Raw genomic sequence first — 27,301 nt, 5'->3', positions numbered from 1 at the left:
CCCGTCTGCACATCCAGCAGGCTCTCGAGTGCAGCTTAATTGGTAGCTCATTTTGACCAAAGCTGTTTTAGGATTGCTACTCGGTGTAATTTTAGGGTGCTCTTAAAATCCTGAAGAGCACTGTTTGAGTTAGCCCACTGGGATAATCGAGGCCGTCCTGACTCACTTCGGGCATAACCCACATACTGCGCCAGCGCCTACTACTTCGTGTTAATTTTGAATTTGAAAGTTCAGTGTCCGCCTTTCCTTTCAGAGCAGCCACTGTCACATGAGAGCAGGTCCTCCCCCATCATTCATTTGCAGCGATGTTTCCTGCAACTTCCATAGAGCCAGCTCAGACTGCTCTCCTCAGCCTGTGTGTGTGTGTGTGTGCGCGCGCGCGTGCGTGCGTGTTGTGTGTGTCGGCCTGCTCTACTTCCTTGGACCTGATTATTCTGTCCCCGTAGGGAGCCCTGGTGACACCGGATGTAGCTGCCCTCATACCCCGCTGGGAGCCTCTGCTCAGGGGCGCTGCTGCGTGTATTTTTTCGCTTCACTGTGCTTTTATACTTCTCCGCGGAGAGAATCTGCACTGGAATTAGAACCTGCCCCGACATGTCTGGCCTTGGGTCTGCATTGAACTGTGTGATCCATATGCGTGCAAAAAATGGCTGCGAACGTTTGCTCTCCTCACGTCGGTCAGCACTGCGGTCAGATCGTTCTTTACGCAGGTAGATTAAAGTCAATCCTCCTACAGTGAAGCGGTCGTGAAAGTAAGTGCAGCGAGCATCTGCTAGGTACAGGTCACTGCTGTATTTTGCTAAAATGCCTCGATATATTTGACATAATTTTCAGTACGTTTGAAAAGTTTAACCAGTTTTTCTTACTTGTTTTACTTTGCTAGTTTTTAATCTGGTTTTTGAGGGTCTAAGCTTATCCTGTACACACAAATTTTTTTAAGCAAAGCTTTTTAGCCCTTAACTCACCCAGTGTTTTTCTCAAAACATTGATTTGATGTGACGTAAGGCGTGTTAGTCCAGCGTGAGTTCTTGTCCTCTCCCCGTTAACTAACGGTATGACTGTTGTAATACTGTGTCTTAAGTAGTTCAGTGTGATTTTGAGATACACAAACTAGTATACCCTTAATTATTGATGAAATAAAAAAAATCTCTTAGCTTGTCTCTGCAGTGGAGAAGGGCTGTGAGTCTGAGGTGTGAGTTCTGTTATGTTTTCACCCTCGTGTGCTGTCTGCCGTGGGTGTTCCCAGAGCGGGCCAGGCGCTGGGCAGGTGGGCTCCTTGGGTCCTGCTGGCGGCAGAGACGCAAGGAGGCTGTAGCGCTGAACACAGACCAGGATCCAGTCTAGGGTGAGGGGGTAACTTCCCATAGAAACCACCCAGGAAGTGTGGGACTGGATGGCGGGGCCTCCCACTCTGCTGGTAGGGGGCAGGGTGCTGACCTTACGGGGAGGAGAAGGGGAAACTCTGGCAACACCCTCTCCCCGAGGAAAGGTCTGAGTTAAGGTGTGCTGCTGAAACTCCTCTTCTCATTAACAGAGGTGTATTGCTCACCAGTCAGTCCTTCCAGTGCTTCCGAAATGCTCCGACTGCAGGCTCCCTCCCCAGCCAATCCTGCCTCCTGGGGAGGTCACCCTCACTCCGGGGCTGCCTGCCGACACTTACCCCAGCCTCTTCCTGCGGGCGCCTTTCTGCTGTCCCCCCCTCTGCCTGTGCGTACCTCCCGGGTGATCCGGATGGAGACCCCGCGACCCCTCAGCAGACACGTGTGATGTGTGATAGGCCAGGAGCGAAAAGAAACAGGTCGTACAGCTTAAAAGACTGACTTGGGGGAAGTTGGACATTTTTAATAAACCCTCTGCCATGCGCCAAGATGCGACCTACTGCATTAGGCCTCGGCTGCTCACACCCGCCCGACAGGAACTCCTCAAGCCTCAGCACTGCCTCGGCTGGACGCACTGCCTCGGCGGGACGGGGACTGATGCTGAGGCGGCAGAGGGGAGGGCGAGGCGAATCATGCTCAGAATGGCCATCTGAGGGGCAGGGCGGGCGCTCAGGCCTGGGAGGCTGAGGGAGGAGGCTCAGGGGCCCCCAAGGCTGATGGGAACCAGACGGGAGAAACCCTGGAGCAGGCTGGGCAGCTCAGCTCTGGCTCCTGGGGCGCTAAAGCACAACCTGGAGGGCCAGCTAGGCCCAAACCGGAGGCAGGGGGCAGGCCTGAGGGTGCCTGGCTGACAGGGGGTCTGATGGGGCGTCTCACTTACACTTATTTTTCAAGCTATCATCATTGATTGAACCTTTTCTGTGTGCCAGGCCTCAGGCAAAACATCTTAGGTGCATCCGTTCCGAGCAGGTTTTGGTGTTACATCTGTTTCACAGATTCGGACACTGCAGCGATCACGTGCCCAAGGAACTGCCCGAGGCCACGCGGTAACGAGGAGGGCAGGACAGTCCCGCCTGGGGCAGTGCCAGCTCAGCGCAAGCTCACCTGTGGCAGGTTTACCTGGAGGGTCCCCCCCGCAGGAGCTCTGATTTCTTCGCTGTGGGTGCAGTCAGGATTTATAAAAGCTCCCGTGTTGGCGACGCTGGCCAAGAGCATGGAGAGCTCAGGTGGCCTCTGACACTGGTCCAGAGCACTGGGGTGAAGGGCTCAGCAAGGTTGCTATTTCCCTTCTTAGGATTCATCGACCTTCCGAGCAGCCAGGAGCCCGTGACACCCAGCTTACAAGACGCTGACTGCCCCCTGCTGCTTCCACCTCGCCCTGCCCTCACTCCATGAGGACTGCAAACAGCTGATTTCATTTGTATGATCATCCTTTCAACTCTTGAACCATTTCTCTGTAGCCTCCTGTCCCCCAGACCAACACTGCCAGTCCTCCCACTCACTGTCCCAGCTCGTCCTCCAGGGAACTCTGGGCGAGCGTGTCTTGGTGCCCTCACCCCTGTCCCTCTGAGACTGCGGACATGGCCTGCGTACCTGCTCCTCTGCCCCTGGCCGCTGGGGGCCTGCTGGTCACCCCCCGCCAGGCTGCGGGCTGCAGGCTGACGTGCCTCCCGTGGTGGGCATCTCATCCCTGCGGCCACACCCCGGCAGTGGCAGGCCCTCGGAGTGCCCTCGGACGAGCTCTTTGGGAGTGGTGTCCTTGGGTCCTGGCACACAATCCTATTCCAAAAACAACTTGCTGAATAAATAAATGGAAAACCTTAGCTCTTTAGATAGCATCACAGAATTTAAAATCAGCTGCCTTTGTGCTCACTGGGATTCAAAAAACCTTGGTCTACTGTCCCTGCAGCCAGGATCCTGGTGTCACCACCAGGACCTCCCCCTGTGCCCAGCTTGTCTGTTTGGTGGGGTCAGCAGTGCTGGGTCCCAGGTCCGTGTGGTGGGAAGGCTGGCCGGGCTGGCGGGTTGCCACCCTCACCTCTGACCAACTGCCCTTGGCTAAGCACCCAGCTGGGTGAGAAGCCAAAGGGACAGAGCAGCCTCCATGCAAGGGGTGCCCCAGGGGTGCACACCTCGGTCACCTCACCTTCCTGGCCAGGCCCAGGGCTGGCAGATGACAGTCATGAACCACACCGTCCAGGCGGGAGTGCTGTGCCAGGGGACAGGGCATGCACAGACCCAGATGTGCGCCCCTGGGAGGGGGCACCTGTGCTGGGGAGTCCAAACGCTCTGGGGGCACGCCCTTTACACTGAGACCCCCAGGTGGGAGGGTCTCCCAGTGTGAGGGAGAACCTTGGCAGGAAGCAGGGGATGGAGCAGGGGTGCCAGGGGCTGGATGGTGGGGCCCTGGTGAGCCATGAGAGGATTTGGGTCTTTGAGGATGGGGCACTTTGTTGAATGCTCACCCAGCAGAGATGAGGTGGCAGAGATGGGGGCTGAACTGGGAGCAATGGGGTCAGGGAAGGGGGCCAGGAGGGAGGCTGGGGCAAGAGAAGTAGGCAGAGTGAGTGACCCTGGGAGATGATTTTTGGGGGTGCTGAGGGTGGCACCAGGGGATGGGGGTTCCCAGCAGGAAGGGCTAGTCATGGGGACAGGGTCACAGAAGCAGTGCAAGGATGTAACAGCACAGAAGCCAGGTGTACCCCATGGGCCTGGGGCAGCCAGGTGCCCGGCTTCTAGTTCTTGAACCTAAGGTCTTGTCTCAGCACCTTTTCTCCCCTCAGGTGGGTTAGGGAAGCCCAGGGCACTCTCAGGGGCACTCAGCTCCTGGGTCCATATGCCTTCCTTTCCCTAGGAGGCCCAGGTTCCATCTTCCCAGAAAAAGACGTCTTCTGGCCTTCACTCTAGACCCAGTCACTCAAAAGAAAGGCACATGTCCTAGGATCAATGCGGCTGCTGGCATGGCCTGGTGGTAGGAACTATGCAAGGGTCTGGGGAAGAGTGTGAGGGCTGACCAACAGCTAGTCCAAAGGCCCTGTGGTACAGCAGCTCCTGTGGTTGGAGCCAGGTGAGAGCTCAGGTAAGAGTCTGCAAGGCTGGATCCCCTGGGGCCTTGCTGGCTGTGGGGGAACCATGGTCACATAGCAGGGCAGGATTGCATCCTGGACCAGAGGCTCCCCAGAACAGCCAGGTACAGATGGCCCTCTTGGACTGGGCACTTCATGGGGAGGGCCTCCCAGGCCCAGCCCACAGCAGTGCCACCAAGCTTGGCCCGGTGACATTTGCCATGGATGACTGTCCAGGTGCTGGGCCTGTGCCTGGGCCAGTCTGGGAGTGCGCCCTCAGGGGTCGCCAGATGCGACCCCTAGAGGCTTGTATGAGCCCCCCTGCGTGCGGGACCTGCCACTCCGGGTGGGCAGGGATGACCCAGACAGACCCGCCCCACTGCCCAGCCCTCCGCACAGCTGGGCCGGCACCGTCGCGCACCTGCTCACCGGCTCGCAGGCGGGGCCCTTGACCTTAGAGGTCGGTCTCCTGAGCCCGCGCACCTCCTCTCCGAGCCTCGCCCGCACGGTTTGTTTTCAATGCGGCCGCCAGGGGGCGCTCGCGGCCGGGTCTCGCGGAGCCCAGGACCCTCCCGCGAGGAGGGAGCAGCCGGAAGCGGGCAGGGGCAGACGGCCGCGCAGCTGTCGCGCCTGGGCCACCACCACCGGGCCCACCTGCCCTCGTGATCCTGGACAGGTGGCCGCGGCGCCGCTTGGCTGCGGCTTCTACCCGCGAGCTGTGCGGGTTGCGTGACCCGTCTCCGCGACCACACACCCAGATCGAGGGTCCGCCTGGAGGCCTGTGGATCTCATAGCTTCTGAGTCGCCCCTCAGAGTTGGGGAACCAGGAGGACCGTCTGAGGCCCGGATCGGCGCGCGCGCAGCAGCTCACGTGGCATTACACCAGCAGGGTGGAGCCTCGGTGGCCAGGCAGGCAAGGCAGCCTGCTGTGGGCCCACATCTCTGAGCAGTCTGGTCCCTCCCTCCTGGGTTAACTCAGCTTAGCCTTCACGCCCAAGCAAAGTGCTACTTCCTGCAAATGCCACCTTCCTGCCCCCACCCCACGTGCTGGTCCCATCAGGGCTCTAAGACTCTCTGGCCTTGGACTGACAGCTCCCGGAGCTGGGGGATCCCAGACCCATTCTCTGTTCTCTAGCCCCACTGGGGCTCCTGTGTTTCAGGGTCAAGGGCAGGAAGGCCAAGGAAATTGGTGGAAGCCAAGGAGAAGGAACTGGAAGGTCAGCAGCACATGAGTGAGCCTGTGCCGGGGTCTGCGCCCTGCTGTGGGCTGTGGGGAGGAAGGGCTGGTCCTACAAAGCCTAGGCCTCCCGTGGTGTTCCCGGGGCTCCAGGGGCCGAATCAGGCCCTGTCCTTCTCCAAGCCGCAGTTCCCCCCAGCAGGCCTCCCAGGGCCTGTGTCGGCAGCAACCGGGACAGCTCAGGTGACGGTGCCCTGGGCAAAGGTCTCCTGTCACCGTGTAAGGCAGGCCTCTGTCTCCAGGCTACCCACAGCAGCCTGGTGGGGCAGGGATGGGGACCATGGCACTAGCCCCAGCAACCTAGCCCACCCACCCCAGGGCCTGGCGGGTGGCCCAGGGTGTGGCGGGTGTCCTTACCTCCTTGCCCTCCCAGCCTGGCCCCATAGTGGCACTGTGCCTGTGCCCAAGGCAAGCCTCAGGGCCACTGTCACTTCACTGCCAGGAGCAAGGCCCTCTCCCCTGCCCACACCCCTGATGTTGGGTTGCCTCCTGCCTCGCCCTTCCTCCCCAATGACCCCAGACAGGCCCCCAGCTCCAGCCCACACCACCCCTCCTTGAAGGCCCTCTCCCTCTGCTGCCCCCTACCGTGCCCCTGCCCAGAAAGCTTTCTGAGGCCTCCCAGGACCCACCTCCCCTAATCTGAGCCCAGCTCAGCCCAGCCTTCTCAGAGCCCCCTGAGCACACCTCACACAGCTCTGTGGCTCTGAGAGAGGCTGCGCACCGCCCCGGCGCTAGGCTGGGGGGCTGTGGGGGCCTCAGCGGTAAGTTGCACACAATAGGACCCCCACCAGTAAGCCCTGGCCTCTCTGGCCCTCAGGCCTTTATATTGAAGGGCCAGCATTGCTGAGCCTCAGGGCCTTTCTCAGGGGCCTTGGGAGCTGACAGCCAGTAGCACTTTCCCCAAAGGACAGAAGTGCTCCCTGGGGTCACTGCCCCTGCGGCTGGCAGGTCAGAATGATGCAGGCCCAGCTGTTGGTAAGGAGGCATCTCTCCCACTCCCCTCCTGCCCCTCAGGAGCCAGCATCCGCACAGGCAGGTGGGCATGGGGACCCCTGTGTTGTCAGACCTGGAGGCTAAGGCAGGGGACCACGGGGCCCAGCTGTGACCCTCAAAGTGGGGCTGAGAGCTCTCCCCCAGGAAGTGGCCCAGACCCACCTTGTCCCTCCCCAGGGCATCTCCCCCGGAGACTCATCTCCTGTGCCCTACTCCGCACCGCCCCAGGCTGGGGTCCTTGCCAACGGGGCCACAGGGACCCTGGGGTCAGCTCCACACTGATGCCCAGACTCCACCCTTTGACGTCAGCTGGCAACCCAAGGGAGTTGTGCTGGACCCCTGGGTGCCCAAGGCCCCTCTGCGCCAGAGGCCCAGAGACTGCAGGCGGCCTTGGCCAAGGCAGCTGCCCACCAGGGCCTCCTTGGGCCTCTGTGTGTGAAATGGGCAGTAAAGCCCACTTTGTTGTGGGATCGAGAGAACAGCGAGGCCCAACGGGGCCCGGGGAGGCCAGCCCGTGTGGACTGCTGCTCTGGTCTTGTCTTCTCTTTAGGCAGCAGAGCCCCCTCCCCTCCCAGTCTCCTTCAGCAAGTCTGCAGGACCATGAGGTGAGGCAGCCCCTGGCCGAGGCCTCTGAGGCCCGGCTCTGGGCTTAGCAGCCCTTCGGAGCCCAGGATGGGTCTTGGAGCTGAAGCTCTGCACTGCAGCCCACCTCCTGCTCCTCCTGGGGGTGAGGCAGAGGCTCCTGCAGCTTCAGGGAGGGCCTGGTATGGCTGTGCACGTGTGCTGTGTGCACGCACATGTGTGCTGTGTGATGAGGTGGCACACTCTGCCACGGCCTCCCAGCAGCCTGTAGGTGGGCAAGGGGCCTGGGGGTAGGGGAGGGCCGGGAGACTGCGAGCAGCCCCTGACTATGGATGGGGCCTGGGCAGGGCTGGGGAGGGATGCCTGGCAGCCAGCTCGAGGCGTCCTGGGAACAGGGCCCAGAAGGAAGCCTGCGCAGCGGCAACGGCGGCGCCATGGCAACACGGCACAAAGCACTGGCCTACTTACACCCCGCCTCCGCCCTGCCAGCTCTCCGCTCCAAGGAGGGGGTGCAGGGCTCCTGCGGTCTGCATGTGCCCCAGCCTTTGCGCTCAGTGCCCTGGAAGCCTCGGGCCTCCTCCTGGTCTCCTCCCTAGCCATGATGCTGGGCCAGGGCGGAGGAGACTCAGGTTCCCCATCCATAAATGGGAGTGAAAGAAGGCGGCACAGAAATGCCCCACAGCTAGCGGGTGCTCAGTTGTGTAAGGTCTCTCCCTGTCTCCTGCTGGTAAAAAGGCTTCAGAATTTCCCAGCACAGAAATCTCAGAGCTCTCTGTGCTTCTGTGGTGACTGCAAGCCCGAAAGTCTCCGACCCCAATCAAAGGCCTCAGGCCCAGGCCCCCAAGTCAGGACAGTGTCTGGGTGGGAAGGGCAGCACTGGGGACAGGGCCCTGAACTGGTGCCCTCCACATGTTCAGACATCCTCTCTGCCTCTGTCCTCAGCATGGAGAGGACATGGGTCTCCCATGCCTGCCTCCAGGGCCCAGCATGACATTCAGGGCCAGCTCCGCACCTACTGCCTCTGCCTACAGGAAGTTGGCCTGGCCTGGGGCCTTGGTGCACTCAGAGCCTCGGGGATGGGGGCAAGGGTCTCCAGTGTCGCAGAGGAGACCCGGGGCCTTCAAGGGGCAGCCCGAGGGGCTCTCTGGGTGCCCCGTGCCAGCTGCGCTCTGTCTGTGATGTCCACGTGGCCCTGCCGCCACCGGCCACCCTGGGCTCCCTGGCCCAGCAAGGTCTCACACAGTCGTCTCTGGTGCAGGAGCAGGGCCCTGAAGAGGGAGGGCCATTGGCCAGTAAGGCAGTGAGGACGCTTTGTGCAGCACCCAGGCCCTGGGGACGGGAAGCCCTTGGTCCTACAGCGAGTAGATCACCCAACACCACTTATCTCATTGAAAATCAAGTTTCCCTGGCCTCACCTGGGAGCTGGCCGGGCCGGGCGCCTGCTGCGTGGCCTCAGTCCCCCACAGGGACAGATGTGCAGCCGTAGGTGTCCAGGTGTCTGCTTGGATGGCGTAGCTCCCTGCCCAGCACTGCAGCTCGGGGGCCACTGTGACTGTCTGTCTTGATTCCCTCTCCAGACTGGGAGCCCTGCCCATCACCCGTCCATTCACTCCTTCATCCACCAGATGCTCTTCTGCGTCCCAAGGGCCAGTGCCCAGTGACCATCTGTGGAATGAATGAAGGAGCAGGGGTGAATGAATGAATGAGGCTTGGAGGGGAGCAGCCCCATCCCCCGTGTGTGAATGGGGGTCGGATGTGTCTGCCTGCCTCCAGGCACCAGCTGCAGCTGCCCTCCCCTCCCCTCCCCAGCCCCCACTAATTTATGCCGCAAAGGGGGCCGGCCACTCACTGGTCCCCCACCTGGCAGCAGCTTTGTCCCCAGGCAGATTCCCAACGGCCGCCTTGGGGAAGAAAGGGCCCTTCTCTGGCCGGCGGTGAGGTCACCAGGAGGGCCCCATGCTCACAAAGGCCGTGGCCCCCCAGCTCGCTCTGCCGGCAGCTGCCTCTTTGTCTCCAGCTCAAGGCCTAGGAGAGACCCTGAGGGGCCCCTGCGTGGCTGTGGAGAGGCCCAGGCTGCCTCCCTGGGAAGTGGACAGAAGAGGGGAAGGGACATGAGCAGCCTCCTCCCCTGGCTTTGCTCCTGATACGTGACAGCACCTGTTGAGACGCAGACCCTTCCCCAGATGCCTTGCCGGGCCCGGGCAGCTGTGGGGCCTCAGCCTGGAAGGGGTCTGTATCCAGCTGTCTGTCTGGGTCCCCATGGCGCACAGGCAAGCTTCAGGGATGAGGGCTGCTTGCTATGTGTCAGGTCAGGGCCAGGGAGCTTGGACATGTTCGTGGCCTGCAAGGACTATGCGTTTAGCTGGGACCCCAGCACCACCGTTAGACAGAAGACAGGCCTGGGTGGGGACCTGGGACATCGTCTCTCAGGGCTGTGGGGGGACATTGGGGTTTGGCCACCCTGGCGGAGGTGGCCCTGGGCCTCTGTACGTGGGGACTGGGAGGGCAAAGGCCTGCTGGCCGGACCAGGAGCTCAGTAACCAGCTACTGTGCCCCCTCCCCTGCCCTCCAGCTGACGGCACTGGGCCCAGAGCTCTTTAGCAGTCTCTCCACGGAGGCAGGAAGTGGAGCCTGAAGGGAGCAAAACAAAACCCCTTGTCTGGTTCCAGACAAACAGAGGCCGTGCTGGACACCAAGGCCAGCTGCTAGGGGCCCAGGGCCCGGCCAGGCGTGGCTGCAAACAGAGCCAGCCCCGGGCCAGGCTGGGCCCCAAGTGGGGCCGCCAAGCCTAAGGGCTGGGGATGGTGTGGAACAGAGGACTGGGGTCCCAGGACACTGAGAGAACCCTGCACTTGAGCCCTGGGGGCCTAGCCAGGGAGCATGATCAGAGGAGGCAATGGGCAGGGAAGGCCGGGTCAGCCTGGGTGCCCAGCTAGCGGGCCTGGGCGTCAGAGGCCCTGAGGGGCTGGGCAGCCATGTGCCTTCACGTCCTGGGGGCACAGCAGAGCAGGGGGTGGGGGGGGTGCCTGGTCCTACTGAGAGAAAGTTCTCCTTCCCCGTTGCCTGGCGCCTGGAATGTCCATTGTGTGGGTGGCTTAGCAACAGGCCTCTGTCGCCCCTGCCCCCAAGCCAGCCACCCGCACTCCTCCGCAGGGCCCTCGCCGCCACGGCCTGGCCTTGCTCACCCGAGTGTGTTCAGAGGCTCAGAGGCTCAGATCCTTCGCGTCCGGCCTGTCCAGCGGCCTGGGTGACTGAGCCATGGGCCCGCTGCCAGCCCTGCTGGAAAGAAGCCCGTGTTCAGACCTCACCTCATCCCCAGGTTCACGCCGCAGTTTAGACTCACTTTCTCGGCAAACGTGTTGGTCGTGACAGAAGCAGCCGAGTGGCTGGCTGGGGCGGGCAGGCAGACAGACCAGGAAGGGGCTGGAGGGTCCGGGGCTCCTGGATCCGGACCCTTAAATGGGCCGATCCACCGTCTGTCCATTACACCGCCTTAGGATGGATTCCTGAGCCACTCTCTGGGGGCATGGGATGAGCTCAGGCTTGAGGAGGGTACAGGACAGTGGGGACGGTGTGGAAAGGGGAAGTAGGGTGGTCATTGGGAGCTGGAGAGGCCAGAAGGGGGCTGCCACCTAGACCTGGGGCCACAGCCCCTTGGTGGCAAGAGTGAAGGGACTGGCAGCCCTGGCCCTGACTCCTCTCCAGCCCTCCAATGCTGCGGGCTGCTCCTGAGGCCCATCCTCCGCCATAGCGAAGTGGCTCCTGGGTCTGTGGTCCCCAGGTCCACGCTGCGAGGAGTGAAGAATGGATGGCTAACTGCTGCCCCTGCCGAGGACCAACCACCTGTGTCTCTCACCTGCCCTACAGCACCCCCAATGCTGGAGACTCGGAGAGACACATGGCGGGGGTCAATGTTGCAGAGACTGGTGGTCCTGGGAGGGGGAGCTGGGACAAGTGACCCTGGGGTATGTATCTGCTGGCTTCTCTCAACTGCTAAGGAGCCTGGGGCAATAAATGGTTAAGTGGTCTGGACATTTCTTGTTTAAAAAGCTTTTTTTTTTTAATGGAAAATGTCAAAGAAATGCAAAAACAGAGACAATCACAAGGGATTCCAAGTCCCAGGTTTCGCCCCTGCTCCCCCACCCCAGGTTATTTTGAGGCAGGTCACAGCCACCCTACCATTTCACAGTGTCATTAGCGTGCCTAAAAATTTCATTTTTTTTTTCTTCCCCATCATTCTTAAACCCATGAAACATCCACTCTGGCTTCAAATGTTCCAATTTTCTCGTCTTGTAAAATAAAACATTTGGTTTGTTCTAGTCAGAACCAAAAGCGGTTCCCTACTGCTCTCACTCTGGGAGACCCGGCCTTTGCCAGATGAAGCCCCTGGGAGACACAGAAACCCCAGGTGGGTCTGAGGACACGGCAGAAACACTCCAAACAAACAGAGGCAAAACTGAACTCTGACTGACAGCAGCACAGCCTCGAAAGAGCAAGGTTGATGGTGCTGGAAGCTTCCATAGCAGGACATGCCACTTAAGTTAATCAAGGTGTTCTGTCTGTTTTAAGAAATAAAGGAGAGGACAGTTTGAGAGACTCCAATTCCTCTGGCAGTGATCGCTGAGCCCTCCACCCCCAGAGTTCCAGATGTAGTAGGTCTGGAGTGGGGCTGGGAATTTGTACTTCCACCCAGGTCCCAGGTGATGCCGGGGAAACTGGTCCAGGGACCGCATCAGGAGAGCCTCAGCTCCACAGACGTTTCATGAACATTTCCGTGGCCAAAGTTTGGGATGGTTCTGCCACCTGAAACGTGAGAGCTGTCCTGTGGGTTTGTAAAGATTAAAAAACCAAAAACAGTGTCTGGCATGCCCATAGTAGAAAGATCTATCTGTCTGGGTAAGAGGTACTTACTATATCATTATGAAGATGAGTTTGGCATCCTGGTGTACCACGTAGTGATAGAATGCCCAGATGTCAACATGAACATAGGCTCTGAGGACGTGTGACATCACCCCCCCCCTCAGTTCTCTTAAGGCCACTCTAAGGGGAGGAGAGTGAGACATCAGGGAAGTAAATTTGGCTCTGAGTTTCCTGGTGGTTGAGGCAAAAAGGGAACAAAGATTAGCGAAACTACTGCTTCTCAAACTTTCAGGCTGATTGACTCACCCGGGGAATTGGTCTAACACACCTGATTAGGAGTTCTGGGTGGGGCCTGAAAGTCTTAACAAGGCCCACCTGGAGATGTAGGTGCTGCTACCCCTGGATCACATTTTGAGTACTGTTCAGGGCCCCTGGGATGAAAAGCACGCAGGAGAGCAGCTCTGTCACTCCAGGCACTGAGGGTGGCCCAGGAGAGAAGGGCCTCAGGCCACCCAGGTGCAGCAGCCCCAGGACCTCTGCCTCATGGCCAGGGTCACATCTGGGCACTTCAGTGGTCAGCAGAGAGGGTGGCCAGCAGAGATAGGACCGAAGTCCAGGCAGTGGGAGGAGGACACTGGGCCTCCCAGGGGAGGACACGTCAGGACAGAGCTACCGAGACAGGAAGTCGGGGGCGAGGCTGAGCCTTTGGATCAAGCCAAAGAAAAGATCACTCAAGCAACTCCTGCCCCCCAGAATGCACACTGTGTTCAGACAGTGAGGGGCCTGGCCCCATAACCTGTCCCCGGACACAATGGTTCTGTCTGTCCACCTTAGGGCTCCCGGACCCAAGGCCCACACTTGGCTGTGCAGGAAGGGGCCAGAGCCCAGGGAGGGACCCCAGGGCCGAGACTAAGAGAGTCTGCCTGTGCCAAGTGCTTGTGGCTGGCACACACAGAGGCTTTGTAGGAGTGCGGGGAGGACCGGGAGGCTTGGGGCCCAAGTGGGGAGGCGAGGGGCTGTTCAGGAGCAGGGCGTCAGGGCCTGAGGGCCTGGAGAGACCTGAGCCTCCTGAATCCTCGGAGAGGTGGGGCAGCCCACCCCCACCATCGCCTTTATCCAGGACAGGAGGAAGGGGAGCCCAGGAAGTGGGGGGGCAGGGAGAGGGCTCTACCCTTCCTGGCTGAGCCTGACCTGGGTCCCTCATGGTGCCACGAGTGCCTGGAGCTTTCTCACACCACCTGGCCCTGTGCAGGACTGGTGGGGCGGGGGGGCGGGGGGGGCAGCAGGGTGGGCAGGAAGGATGGAAGTGGCTTGCCAGGTGGGGGAAAGGAACAGAGCAGGGACGGCAGAGGGAGCAGGGATGGATGAAGGGGCCAGCCACGAACAGCCTCCTCTCCCCGTCCCCATCCTCTTCGCTTCTTCTAAAAATGTGCCCGCAGCCGGCCTGCCCCCCTCTTTGAAGGGACAGATGTCAGGGAGAAAGCTGATTATCGTCAAAGGCTGGAGGCTGTGACCGGAGCTCTTGGGGAGCGTGACCCAATTCGGAGCTATTCTGAGCCTGGTGGGAGCTGAGTTATTCCCTCCCGCCAACGCGGCTGCTTCGGAGGCAGCCTGACTTTGAAATGCCCTCATCCTGAGGCCAGGCACAGAGCCATGCATGGGAGGGCGGGCCAGGCCAGGAGGGGCCCCGCTGTCCCAACCCTGGAGGCTGAGACCTCGCTGTGCCCCCTTGCCTGCGGTCCTGCAGCTCCTCCCCTAAAATCGCAGGGTCTCTCTCTCAATGCGGACCTGAGATTAGGCCATGTGACCTAAGACTTGAAAAGCACTCGCCCCAAGTGCGCCTGAGCGCAGGACAGGATGCAAGAAGAGCACGGGTCCCAAGAGGAAGCGAGGAGCAGGGGCAGGGCTGAGCTTACATCAGCTCAGCCCCTACACAGGGACAGGCTTGGCTGAGGTCCACAGATCCCAAAGGCTGCTTTAAGCCCCAGAGTTTACTTTTTTGCTGGGGGTGTGTGTGATATTTGTTATGCAGCATAACTGTGATGACAGTTAACTAATACACTTACTTCAAAAATTGTGGAGGCCAGTTGAGTGCCATCTGCCTGTGCACAGGCCAGTGTTGTCACAGTTCATTATACAACCAATAAGCACACTGAATGGATGACCTGGATTTTCCAGAAAAGTCTCAATGTCAAATCTTCAGATAAACTATTCAAAGTGCCACAAAGTGCAGAGGACAGTTCTCAAGACAGACCCAGAAGTGGCCCCTCAATCCTGGCCTTGAAATCTGAAACAAAGACCAGAGGTCGTCGTGGTGGCAGCTCCCATCTCCCAATAGTGACAATAATCATTGGGACATTCCGTGGATACCAACTGTCTAAACAATGACGTGATACTTAATCTCACTGCAGCTCCCCCTGCCCCCCAAGGCAGGCACTGTGCTCATCCCTGCACGAGGGATTGACTTGTCACCATGGAGCCAGAGGGAAGATGTGACCCGGGTAGGCTCAGCACCTGGGCCCGTAAGTGAATCCTCCCTGAAGGCAGAGCGGGGTCTGGCCACCTCTCTGAGGATAGGCTGCCCTGCAGGACCGAGTCCAAATCCCTTGTCCCTCTGTGACTGCAGGGGCCTCCCAGTCTTGATCCCCACAGCACAGGGTCCAACCCGCTTTCCCTGCTTTGCTCTGGCCACGCACGCCTCATCTTCCCTGTCCGCACCTGGCTCCCTCTGGGCCCTCAGTGCCACGAGGCTGCTGGTGGGTGCTTTTCCCACATTTGCTGGGTGAGGGCACCCCCTGAGGCTGGTGACGAGGCCATCCTGAGACCTGGACCCCACCTGCATGCTCCCTCCTGGGGCATCAGGAGCCAAGATCTCCAGGAGGGCTACCTTCTGGGAACCCTCTCACCTGAGGCCCTGATAGGAGGCAGGGACACCCCAGGCTGACCTGTCAGCCCAACAACCCCTGGGCAGAACAGGGCGCTGGGTCCAGTGACCGGCCGGTACTTAGAGCAGCCTTGCAAACAGGCCAGGCAGTTACCAGCCCAGGAGGAGGTGGAGATGGCGCCCTCTGCATCCAATCACACTCCAGAGCAGCTGCTCCTCACCTCATTCTCCCGGGCCTGCGGGAAGCTGTCCCGCCTGGGCAGGCCTCCTGCTCATTTCCTCCCACTTCCAGCAGGCTTTCCAGGCCCTGCAGGACTATCACCTCTTCCAAGGAGTCTTCCATGACTACAGCAGAAATCTCGCCCCTGTGCAGTGGGCTGGGGTAGGGTAGGAGCTGCATTGCCTACTGGGCCAGGCTGGAGAGCAGGCATCCCCAGAGCACAGACAGAAGGGGGGGCAGGCAGCAGACAACAGGGGTGAGGGGCAGGCGTGGGGAAGCCCTGTCTTCATGGGGCAGACCACCCTCCTTGTCATACTCTGCTAGACAGGGTACAGCCTCTGGGGGCCTGGCATCCCTCACACCACCCACTACCCATCCCCAAACTGGCTCTGGGCCCCCAGCCCACACCACCCCCGGCTGGGGACAGGGTAGAGCCCCTCTGAGGCAGGTGAGCGTGAGGCCAGGAGCAGCACACACCAGGGCTGAGGAGGCCAGGCCCCGGGGGCTTCCAGGAGGAGGTGCTGAGAGGCAGGACTCTAATTCCAGCCCCAGGGCGGGATCCTGGCCTAGGGCCCTCAGAGCAGATGCTGAGAGGCCACCTGTCTCTAGGGCTTCGACTTGGGAGTAGGGGCCTTGGCGGAGGCAGTCAGATGTGCCAGGTACTCAGGCCAGGCCTGGTGTAGGAATTTCCAAGGAAAAACGGAAGGCCAGGGGTGCATGTCTGGGGCTGGACAGGGAGTTTCCGGGTGAGTCTCTGTCCTGTGACCAGCCCCAAGCTACTGACTTGAGGAGGTGACTGTCACTGACCAGCTGATGGGCCACTCACTCACCATGGGTCCTGCCTTTGTGGGTATCAAGCTCTCCACCTGCAGAACTGGGGGACTGCTTGGCTTCTGCTCCTCTGCCTGCAGGGGCTCACAGGTGGGGGGCAGTCCTACAGGGGTGATCACCAGCATGGGATGTGTGGGAGCAGATGGTAAAGCAAGATGCTCCTGACTAGGGGCAGGTGGTGGGAGAAACTAAAACATTTGAGTGGGGCTTTGAAGGATGCACAGGAGTTCACTGCTGGCTCAGAGCCTGGCAGGACCCCAGGCTAAGGCTGAGCTGGGCCTGGCCAGCTATCTGGGGTGGGACAGATGCCCAGAGGCCTAGTGGAACCACAGGCTCACGCGCAGGGTTGGCAGCACAGCTGAGGGTGAGGGGGATGTCCATCCTTAAGAGTAGCTGGGTCTGTGCCAAGTGCAACTACAAGCAGGGACAGGGATCCAGGTCTCCTGACTCCTCACCTGGTAGCCCCCATTCCAGTCACCCATCCTCCAGTGGGCTGGGCTTTCCCACTGCCCTTCCAGCTCACACAGACCCAGTGACTCACCCAGGGCCATAGCCTAGGAGGCCAGCCTAAGCCCCACCTGGAAAATGGACACAGTGGGACCTGCGGGGCGGGACTGCACCCTACGCCAGACACCCCATGGGCCCTTCCTGAAGGCCAAGGAGAGTCCAGGCCCCTCCTCTGTCCCCCAGGCTAGACATTTCGTCAGAGGTCAGAACAGGTCCCTGCAGGTGACCCCTGGGGCAGGGCTGGTGGTTCCAGGGACCCTAGGGTCTCTGAGGGGATACAGGTCTTGCCCCGAGACAGGAGGCACCTCTGGTCCTGTGATGCTGCCACCAGTCTGGTCTCGCAGGTCCACGTTACATGGTGCCCCTCCAAGAACCCCCAACCAAGAACCCCCAAAGCCTGAGTGGTGGCCTTGGGCCAGGACAGCAGGGCTGGGCGGTCCTTCTTGGGTTCTGGGCCCTTTAGGGAGCACAAGAGGCAACCCAGGTGTCCAGACGGGGCTGTGGAGGGAGGGGCCCGGGCTCGGGGCGGACACAGACACACACACAGGCAGGGATTCTTTCTCCTTCCCCCGCCCCACCCTTCCCAGGGACAAGTGGCCCTTTCTGCAGCTGGGTGGGGGTGGCCACACACTCACCCCTTTGTCCGCCATGTCCCAGGCCATTGTCCTGGAGTCCACAGCCCCTGTGGCGTCTGCCTTGGGAAAGGAAGGAGCAGGGGCCAGGAGGGTCACGTGCGGGGAGGGCCAGCCTGGGCGTTGGTGTGGGGATTGGAGATCCAGCCTCATGGGGCACCAGGGGGACCAGTCAGCACAGTGGGGCAACAATGTTTATTTCTCTGCCAAGCATGGTCAGGGGCCAGCCTCATGCCAGCAGAGTGCCCTGGGGCTCCCGCCTGCCATGGGAACACCCAGGCCCTTTGTACAATGCCAGCCACACACCAGAGCTGGAGACCAGGCCAAGCCAGGCCAGGCCAGGCCAGGCCAGGCCACCTGTGTCCTGGATACACCCCCTCACCCCTGTGACCCCAGGGCCCCTGAGGGAGAAGCACGGAGTAACTCCAACAGGCACTGGCTGACGGCCCGCAGCACATCCCCATCCGGCTCAGCTCTTCTGAGTGATGCTGTGTGTTCTCACTTCCCCACACAGCTGGGGCCCTGGCTGGGCCAGGGTCCAAGAAGACACCTCCCAGGGGCAGGAGAAGCAAGGTGGGCAGGGCTTCTCCCTGCCCCTTTGACAGGAGGGAACTGGAGACACTCCCACATGGCCTGTGCAGTGCCTAATGGGGTGGGGTCAGGCCTGAGGCCACACAGCAGGGTCACCTCTCACTGGGTGCTGAGCCCGCCCAGGGAGGCACTGAGCCAGGCCACAGCCCTTGCCGGAGGATGTCCCTGGCCCCCCCCACCTAGTCTTTGCTCCCCCACCCCCTTCCCCACAAAGGGCCACCAGGAAAGGGTCAGGCTGGCTGCCACCTGCAGCCTCGGGCCTCAACGTCCGGAGGAGCCTAAGGCAGTGGAAACTGCCTGTGGCTACAAATAGCAGCAGGACACTGAGGCCAGTGGGAGGCTGCCCTCCCCAGGGACCAGGGACTGGATGCACCTCCACCAGGCAGTCCCCCTTCAGCCACCCAGGGGGCCCCCAAGCCCTGCCCCACCATCCATCTGTTTCTAAACACAGGCCCTGGCAGGCGCCCGCTGCCCATATAAGGCAGCCTCTGGCCGAGCCTTGCTTCCCGTCTGGCCTGCGGTGCTCCCAGCTCCCCGGAGCTCCTGGTGGCGGCTCACTAGCCCGGGGTCTTTGTGGCGAAAGTCAGGTAGCCCGTGTGGCCCACGGCCTCCTTCATGGGCGTGCCGCTGCGGAAGGGGCCGGCATCCACACCCGGGCTGGCCCCCAGGTCGGGCGCAGGCAGGCTGATGGTGCGCACGTTGTAGACCTGGGGCAGCACCTCCAGGGTGCTCAGCTCCGAGAAGCCACAGGCCGCCAGCGCCTGGCACGTGCGCTGCACCTGCTCGATGCATGGCGAGAAGGAGCAGAAGCGCCCACCTGAGAGGAGCAGGACGCGGCGGTCAGAGGGCTGGTGGCCGAAGGACCCCCAGAACCTGGCCTGCCCGGTGGCCCAGTGTCTGTGGGCTGGATGGCAGAGCAGAGGCAGTGCACCCCTGGCCTTTCAGGAATAGGTGCGGGTAGAGAAACCCCACGTGAGAGCCCTGGGGTCTGAGGCTGTCCAAGCCCTCGGGCCGTGAAGAGCTGAGGCCTCAGAGAAGGGCCAGGCAGGGCCCTGGGGCAGGAGCTCTCCCGGAGCCCCGTGGAAGGGGCCGCCTGAGCCAGGCCCTCTCACGTCCCAGCACTGGGCAAGCCCGACTAACCTGATCCCACTAGGCCCCTGGTGGGCGCCGCCACCCCATTTCCCCAAGGCAGCCAAGGGTTGGGGCCAGGGCGGAGCCTGGGCTTGGCAGCTGCCACAGCACTGGACCCAGAACAGCCCCAGTCAGACAGAGCAGCACCGGGCGGGGGCTGCTGCTGTCACAGGAAATTAGAGGCTGTCGCCCGCTCCTGGGAACAGGAGGCGCCTACTCCAAGCTGAGCCCCACAGCCCAAGGATGACGGGGTGGAGGCGGCAGCCGGCAGCCTCTTCCTGCGGCCGCTCACCAGGGCCCGCCCACAGCATCCCTCAGCCTGGCTCAGGTCCCCCTCCTGGCAGGGAGGGTGTGGGGAAGCCAGGGTGGGGGAAGGGATGTGGCCCAGGCAAGGACTGGAAGGCCCCTGAGGCCTGGTCAGCTCAGCCACTCCGGGACAGACCCCCAGCTGCTCTGCTGGGAGGCCTGGGCCTGGAGGTGGATCCTACAGCTGATGTCAACCCAGAGGACACAGTATCACCCCTAAGAAAGGACCCAACCCCCGTGCACACTGCTGAGGACACAGGCCCCGCTGGGCAGGATCCGAGCCTACTGGCTGGCTAGAGGTCCAGAGAGCCCGGGGACTGCACTTGCTGGGGTCAGGCTCACACAGCAGACAGGGGAGCCCTGTAGCCCACAAGCAGGTTCAGGGAAAAGACCCAGAGAACGGGGCTTAGTGGGATGGAGGAGTCAGGACACCAGAAGGCATGACTGCCCCAGGCCAGCCTCCAGGAAGGAGTCTCAGCAGGAGGGAGGCCCAGGGCAGTGACTGACTGGGCTCAGCCAAGGCTGGGCCACCAGCTCTGGCCTCCTGGGCCTGGGCCTAGGCCTGCTGGTGTTCCTGCAGTGGGGAGGACCTGCAGTGGGGAGGACCTGCAGGTATCCAGGGGCAAAGCTGGAGGGCTGCCCCTCTCCCCAGCCCCAGGTCCCCTCAGCAGAGATCAGGGACCCAGGAGTCCAGGGCAGGGGACCCACGGGCCACTGCCTTGCTGGGCCTCAGCATCTGCCCTTCAGAGGGGCAGTCCTTCCCAGGGCAGCCCTGCGCCTGCCTCCCCAACCTCCCGTGCTGTGCCACTCCACTGGGAGGAGCGAAGGGGCCTGGTTGCCTGAACAGGCTCCTTCTCCAGAAAAGGGAAAAACCCAGCGCCTCCCTGGCTCTGAGCCGACCTTCCCGCCTCCGCACCCAGCGTCTTCCCTAAAAGGGGCACGTTAGCCTGGCCTGCAGCTGGTGGGGAAGAGAGACTCTGCAGGGATCAGCCGGAGTCAGGGGCTGACCTCTGATCTCCAGCATGCCCTGTGGTGCAGGCCCCGCCTCTTACTCAGGCTGGGCTGCCACATTCCCCAGGGACCTCAGACATCTCCCACCTCAGGGTGAGAGCAGGGCCAGGCCAGGACCAGGGGCCCAGTTGGAGCCCCATTCTCCCCAGTTCTGATTTCTTCTCTAACCTTCACCCTTCACTGGGCGACCTCCCCACGACTCCCCCGGCTGCCCTGACCCACCCCTACCTCAGGCCAAACGGCGCCAGGGCCTGGCCACAGCCACAGCCACCGCCACCGTGTGGCCGGGTGGTTTCTGACCTCTGGGCTTTAAACAACCTAGAACTGGAGGAGTGGGGAGGGGAGAGAAGGGGTAGCCCAGGACTCGGCCCCCACCAGGGCCATACCCCTCCCAGAACCCCTGGCGCACCTTCGACCTTGAGGGCGTCCCAGGCATGGCCCACGGCCTCCCAAGGTGAGGGGATGTCCAGGAAGACGGCGTCTGCCACGTGGCTCACGCCGAAGCCACTGCGGCACACATCCTGGTTGCGCACGGTCACCCATCGGCCCACGCGGTGCTCCTGGAACTCCTCCCGCGCCTTCTCCGCCCGCTGCTGGTGGAACTCCACCGTGTGCAGGTGGCCCGTGGGCGCAATGGTGCGAATGATGGCGTGGGACACGGAGCCGCTGCCGGTACCTGGCAGGACAGGATGGGTGTCAGGCAGGACTGCTGGGGCCATCAAGGAAACTACCCTATCCTCACCCCAGAGAGACCCTCAAAGGGCCCTCGAGGTTAGCCGGCCCCAGGTTACCAGTGGGACAAAGAAGCTTGGAACTGTCCCTATCACCCTCCAAGTGGTGGCCAGGCCCCAGCTCCCTGATGGACTCAGGTCAGTCCATCTCCCAGTCCTGCAGTCTGCTCTCACCACACGAGTGCAGCTCTGCCCTCATCTTGCACTGTGACAGATGACATGGTGACCGAGGTGCCCCCCACATCGTCTCCCAGTTTGCCCCCAGCTTCACGGGCCACCCCTCTGCCTGCCTCCTTCTCCTGCCATGCCAGGCAGGCCTGTGTCCCCCCGTTCAGCCCCCGTGACCCCTCTTTGCTTCATGGCTCCAGGTGCCAGGCTCGATGAAGACTCCCCAGCGACCACTGCATGCCTGCCACCCCCCCCCAAACACCCAAACAGCGCCCAGCATCTACAAGTGCAGAGCTGGAGCCGATCCGACCCTAACCCCCTCCTGCCAAGCCTCCCTGACCCAGTCAGTGACACCACTGCTCAGCCAGACACTCTGGGGGCCCCTTGCCTCCCCCTGCCCACCTCCCACACATCTGACCCACCAGCAAGTGCTGCACCTCTTCCCACGTCTCTCCAGGAGCCACTCCTTCTCCTCACCCGCCCCCACACCCACATGGGCGCCCCCTCCCGGCCCTCTGCCACAGCCCCTGACTGGCTGCCTACAGTCCTGTCTCGGCACAGCTGTGGAATTCTCTCCACCCGTAGCCAGACCACGCCTCTTTCCTTTCCACGCAGGGCAGAGTCAGACTCCTCGTGACCTTCCAGCTGCGCCCATTTCCCCCTGACCTCATTCCTGCTCCAGCCACCCTGGCCTCCTCGCTGGTCCCTCAAGCAGGGTTTCTGCAAGGCTCTCCTTTGGGGGGACCCTCCCCCTTGGCTCTTGGTAGGGACCTCCTTCCCATCATTTTCAACTCCATGCCCTCTCTTCAAAGAGGCCTTCCCTGGCCCCCTTGCTGGAGGGGCCCCTCTCTGAGTCACCCTCAAAGACAGAGCCCTGTCTTTCAAGCCCCCAGCAATCAACAACACTGGAACGGTCCCACTGGGCTTCCTGTCTGTCCCCTTTTAGGAGAAGAAGCCTGGCCTGTCTTGTCCTGGTTCTGCCCAAGGTGCCTAGCAGGGGAGCCCAGAAGCATGCTCACTGCCAAAGCTTTTTGGCCAAATGGAACGAGGCCCTGGCTACAGATGCACAGTGGCCACAGGAGATGAGCTGGCCCTGAATCCTGCTGTCCACCCCCAGGTCCCCTGGTGCTGAGCAGTCAGCCTCTGACGAGCCCCCACCCACTCTCTCCAGGAGCCACTCTCTCCACAGCCCAGGTTCTGCATCTGACTCTTCCCATCCTGAAGTGCTTGGCGGGGTAACGTGAACCACTCAATTGTCCACCCGGAGAAACTGAGGCCCAGAGAGGGATGAGATGCCCTGAAGCCCTCTGAAAGTTGGCAGCAGTGCGGTTGGGAACTCTTGGAGCCCAGAAGCCCAGCTCAGGAGGAACACGCTGGAAATCTGTGCACATCTGGGCTTAAACTGTTGTTAGCTAGGCTGCATGCTTCAACCCCCAACACCTGTGTGTATGTGTGTGTGCATGTGAGTGTGCGTGTGTGTGAAAGGGCTGGGAATGGCTGACCTTCAGGCACTTCCATCTGCACCACAGGCCTTGGGCTCAGTGACAATGGTGCTGGCCTGGGTTGAGCACGGGGCAGGCTCCTCACCATCAATGAAGCACCTGGGAGCGGCCCTGGCCTCCATCCAGGAAGGGGCAACTCTTAGCCCTGGGCCTGGGGCTCCCATTCTCAGCAGTCAGGGACCGCTGGGCGACTCACCCTCCACCAGAAGTCAGTACCGGGTTCGGGACTGGCAGTCAGCACCTTGGTCAGCGCTGAGCAGCACTTGCCCCCACCCCACCAAGACAGGTAGGACCTCCGTGGGTACCAGCTCCTCCAGAGGGCTATCCTTGGTCCAGTCCCAACTCTCACTCAGAGTACAGTACCAGCCTCCTTGCTTCTGCCCTCCTTCCCCACAATCAGTCCCCCAGAAAGATCCTGTTAAAATAGAAGCTGAATAGTCATGCCTGTGCTCAGGAAGGGCAGGCTGGGGGCTGTCTGGACACTGGGTCTGACTTCCACCTTCATGTCAATTTCTCAGAGTTAGAGGTGAGGCAGTCTGAAGAACTCACCAGACTCACAGACCACAGAGCCAGGCCGAAGCTCCAGCATCATGGTGAGCAGGGCAATGTCAGTGGAGTAGAGGATCTGGGTGCGGTGTGGCAGGTTCAGCGTCCAGAGCTCAGGGGTGGGGTGCAGCACATACACCCAGCCACCTCGGCCACAAGTCACCTTGGAGCCGAAGGGGCGGCCAATGAGGTCTACGGAGTGCCGCAGGACGCCGTGCCGGGTCTGTGTCTGTGCGCCACGCTGCACACGCACCGCCATCATTGCACCATGGCCCAGTGACAGGATGGCTGTGTCACCCTCTTTGATCAGCTCCTCGTATGCCACGAAGCTCATGGTGTTGCTGTCTGGCAGGTGCCAGGGACCTGGGAGGTGTGTGGACATGAACATATAAGGCGCCAGGAGGCAGGATGTGCACCTGGGGTCCAGGCAGAAGGCTGTGAGGCCCAGATCCTGAGCAGTGGGGGTTGAGCCCAACAGGTCTGCACCCTGCCCAGACATCTGAAGCCCTTCTTGGTCTGATCTGGTCATGAGACAAAGGCCATCATCCCAAATCACAGATGGAGTCTGAGGCTGGGCAACGGCAGAGGAGGGGCTCAAGGACTCCCACAAAGTAAGAGCCTGACCCTCTCGTCACCCTTCTCCAGGAACCTGGCTCCCATTCTCCAGCTGTGAGAAGGGAGAGCGACCACCTAGTGGGGAGCAGCAAACGGTTCGTGAAGTCACCCCCAAGCCAGGCTCAATTCCACAGAATCCTGTCTCCCCCATCTCTCCCACCGCGGGCTCCTGGGCAGACAAGTGGAAGGGGGATTCAAGAGATGTAACCGCTCCCAAGCAGAGGTTGGGGACGTGCTGCGAGCAGTAAACAGAAACACTGGCCTGGCCTGTGCAGAGTCAGGGGGCAGGTCAGGCCAGGCTGGCACCGGGCTGAGGGCGACCACGGGAGGCTGCAGGAAGTGCAGGGCCCGCTAGAGGAGGCCTGAGCGCAGCGCCCGCGGGGGCGACCTCCCCCCTCGCACTGCCACCGTGACCCCGCGGAACCTCACCGGGTCTCACCGGTGACGCTCGCCGGGCTCCCACTCCGGGTGGCTCCGCACGTGGCTCCGGGCACCAGCTACAGCGCTTCCGGCTCCGGAGCGGCTCGCGGCGCCCGCCGATGACGTCACGACGCGCCGTTCCCACCCCGCGCGCGGACTCCTGGGACTCGCCCGCTACCCATCCCGCCCTCGGAGCAGGCCTCCGGGTCGCGCCTCCAGCTCGGCTTTCCCCGGAAGCGAGTTCTCCAGTTTAAACAGTTCGTGCAAAAGACAAACTGAGAGTCCCGCTGTCCCGCCGCCCAGCTGCTGCGGTCCTTTCAGACATTACCTACGGGCACGATTAATGAGTGCTGGGACCAGGGCAGGCCGCGTCCCTCAGCCTTTTGACCGTCCTGGGGTCCCCGGAACGGCCGCCCGCGGCTAGCTGCCCACTCTCCTACGAGGACACTGCCGTGGACATTCTGTCACTGCAAACCGCTCAAGGAGCACCTCCGACTGGGCCCTCGGATGAATTCCAGGAAATGGAATCAGAGCGGAGGACCGTCCCAAAAGGCTTTGTCTGGGGTCAGCCAGAGGAGCAGGAGGTGGTGGTCTGCAAGGGTCTGTAGAAGTGGCCTTACGCCCAGGCCGTGCTTCTTCTTGGCCTACCTCCCCTTCAGGGGCACATTCCCCGTTGAGACAGCTGCTTCAAGGAAGGAGGTGTCCTGTGTCCCCTCCTGGAACCCAGGGTGCAGGGAGAGCTGGATGAATGAGGCTTACAGGGTCAGCGGCCCGAGCAGGGGACGGGGGTGGGGGCATCTGGAGGACTGGGGCAGAAAAGGGAAGCAGCAGCCCTGCATCGTCCCAGCAGGGCTGATTCAGAGTTGGTTCCTCTGTGGAGGTGGGGGATGGTAAAGGGTGAGTGGGGAGAGGGGACCATAGGGACTGTCCTCCTCCAGCACTCAGGCCCCTGCGGACCAGGGCTTATCCCGTTAGCCCTGGGGACTGGAGAGCTGGATCAAGACTCCAGCCCACCCAGCTACCCTGGGGCCTGAGCTCTAACCCAGGCTCAGTGGGCAATGACCCTTGTCCACACTGCCTAGGCCCAGGCAGCCCGTCCCAGACAAATGGGAGTGGCCAGAACCAGCCCCTTCTCAGAGCCCTGCCAGCCTGGGGGGCTTTCTGAACTCTCCCTCTTCTGGGGCCAGAACTGGTGACGGTGACTGTGGACCTCAGAGTCAATGTTGGAAACCCAGGTGCCCAACCTCAGTCCCTTCATACCCCTGCCCCTACTGGGCCTGGGTTTTGGAGCCATAGGGGAAGAAGGAGGGGGGCCTTTGGTGACGTCCCATTCTCTGTGGGTTCATATCCCTTTGGGGCCAGTGCTCTGGCCACCAGCTGCCTGAGTGGCTGCATCATGGCCCCCTTGCCTCCTGCTCTCAACACTGCTCGCCACCTCTGTTCCAGGTGACTTTACACCCGTCTGAATCACCCCCTAATTGCTCCCTGGGGAGATCTCAACTTTCCACTTCTCATAGGGGTTCCTCTTCCACAGCTTGTGATGTGGAGCCAGGGCTGACAGCCTACTCAGAGCCTAAATTAGGACTCGGTGACTTGGTGGTGGTTTCCTGTGGTCCCAACTTCCCACTTGCCTCTGTCTATGACTGGCCGTCCAGCTCCTCCAGTGCGTCTCTCCTCTAGGCAGCCTATCCAGAGCTGTCCATCCGCCCCATCTGAGCCTGCCCCAGCCCTCAGCCTGAGTCCTCAAGCACCAACTGATTACCCAGGTCAGGTGGGCACCTTGCCCAGGGCAGAGCTTGTGTATTGGAGCCTCCCTGACAAGAACTGATGCTGTATAAGCCCAGTTAAGTGTCATCACATTGAATCCTCCCCACAGTCCTATGAAAGAGGGACCACGTTATAGATGGGGAAACTGAGACCCAGGGAGGCCAAGTGACTTGTGTAAAATCACACAGCCAATGTGGCCAAAGTGGGATGGGGATTTAATGCAGTAAACTTGGCTTCAGAGAACCAATGGCAGATTTGAAGAAAGGTGGGAACAGGCAGGCAGAAGGCCCTGGAGGAAAGGAAGAGATGGGATGCCCACTGGGGGAGGCTGCTCTGCCCTCCTTCCAGGCAGGATCAGGTGACCCAAGGTTCCCTCCTCTCTGACCAGCTCAGCCTCCTGCCCTACATGCTCTGTGACCACAAGGCAGCCCCTGCCCCATTTCTGACCCCAACCAACTTCCCCATTGAGTTCTGCAGAGCTCAGGGACAGAGCAGCAGGAGGTGGCAATGCCCACCCTGGCATAGACTCTGAGGATGGCCTTGGGTCCCCTGCTTGGACCCTGGCCCTGCCCTCCCACCTGACACACCTCCAGCTGCCCAGCTCTATGCCTGCCCTGCTGAGCCGGGCCACATTCTGTGGATGAAAGGCCAGGGACTCCTTTGAGGCTCCCCACCCCCTCCAGGGCCAGGCGGTTAATGTGTAACCAGGTGTGATTTCTGAGGAATCTGGACCATAAACTGGCCGGGTGATGTCACCCAGCTTCTTGCCCAGACGCTGCCAAACCGGCTTGTGTGGGCCCTGGGGAGAGTGAAGGGTCCACAGATGCGGGCTTGGTTAGCTGGGGGCAGTGTTATGGCTGAGGTGGAGGCTGGTACCCTCCATGCCCCACTCCTTGCTCCCCTGCTCTGGGACCACCCTAGCTCCCAAGCAGCCCCTGCCTGGTGGCAGGTAGCTCACTCTGCATTTGGGGTGAAAGGGCCCCCCATCCCAGCTGCTGACCATCCACACTCTCAGTCTGAGTTTGGCCCAGGCTTGGCTTGTGGGGTCCCCACGGTGGGCCCCAGGTTAGGTTAGCCCAAGGCCAGGCACTCCAGGGTTGCTGACGGATGCCAGAACTCCAACCTGGCCCCTCTGTCACGCACATTCTGATCTTCCTTTGAGCATCTGCAAAACTAGAATAAAACACCCATCTCAGAAGGCTGAGGATTGCTGGAACTGAAGGTAGGAGAATCCTCAGGGCCTGACCCTAGGCAAGACCCCAAGCATCTGGACCTCACATCTCCAGTGTGGACTTTGCTTATGCAGGGAGAGGGGAACGGGGG

General features: G+C 61.4%; 1 protein-coding gene and 2 long non-coding RNA genes across 4 annotated transcripts; 1 reads left to right on the top strand and 2 right to left on the bottom strand.

Annotated features, from left to right (window-relative positions):
- Window positions 1–1,773: 1,773 nt before the first annotated feature.
- On the bottom strand, window positions 1,774–10,238 carry LOC116281041 (uncharacterized). Its single transcript, XR_012073847.1, has 3 exons — window positions 9,117–10,238; window positions 8,672–8,921; window positions 1,774–3,158 (listed from the first exon to the last, which is right to left on the bottom strand). It is a non-coding gene; the product is annotated as an uncharacterized lncRNA (long non-coding RNA).
- Window positions 10,239–10,339: 101 nt separating this feature from the next.
- LOC140697019 (uncharacterized) lies at window positions 10,340–11,845 on the top strand. The gene is made up of 2 exons (XR_012073846.1): window positions 10,340–10,575; window positions 11,577–11,845. It is a non-coding gene; the product is annotated as an uncharacterized lncRNA (long non-coding RNA).
- Window positions 11,846–17,366: 5,521 nt separating this feature from the next.
- TRMT61A (tRNA methyltransferase 61A) lies at window positions 17,367–24,347 on the bottom strand. 2 transcript variants are annotated; one of them, XM_006216871.4, is made up of 4 exons: window positions 24,221–24,347; window positions 23,180–23,539; window positions 20,639–20,905; window positions 17,367–18,598 (listed from the first exon to the last, which is right to left on the bottom strand). In XM_006216871.4, the coding sequence occupies exons 2-4, from the start codon at window positions 23,508–23,510 to the stop codon at window positions 18,339–18,341; spliced, it is 858 nt and encodes a 285-aa protein (XP_006216933.1). In that variant the 5' UTR covers window positions 23,511–23,539; window positions 24,221–24,347; the 3' UTR covers window positions 17,367–18,338. The 2 variants fall into 2 exon arrangements, with proteins under 2 accessions (XP_006216933.1, XP_015105553.1); XM_015250067.3 differs by having other exon boundaries at window positions 24,231–24,323.
- Between the last annotated feature and the right edge of the window lie 2,954 nt (window positions 24,348–27,301).

Source organism: Vicugna pacos, chromosome 6, assembly GCF_048564905.1.
Source record: "Vicugna pacos chromosome 6, VicPac4, whole genome shotgun sequence".
Lineage (NCBI taxonomy): Eukaryota > Metazoa > Chordata > Mammalia > Artiodactyla > Camelidae > Vicugna > Vicugna pacos.
Note: the sequence above shows the minus strand (reverse complement) of the source record. Positions and strands in the feature narration are given on the sequence as shown.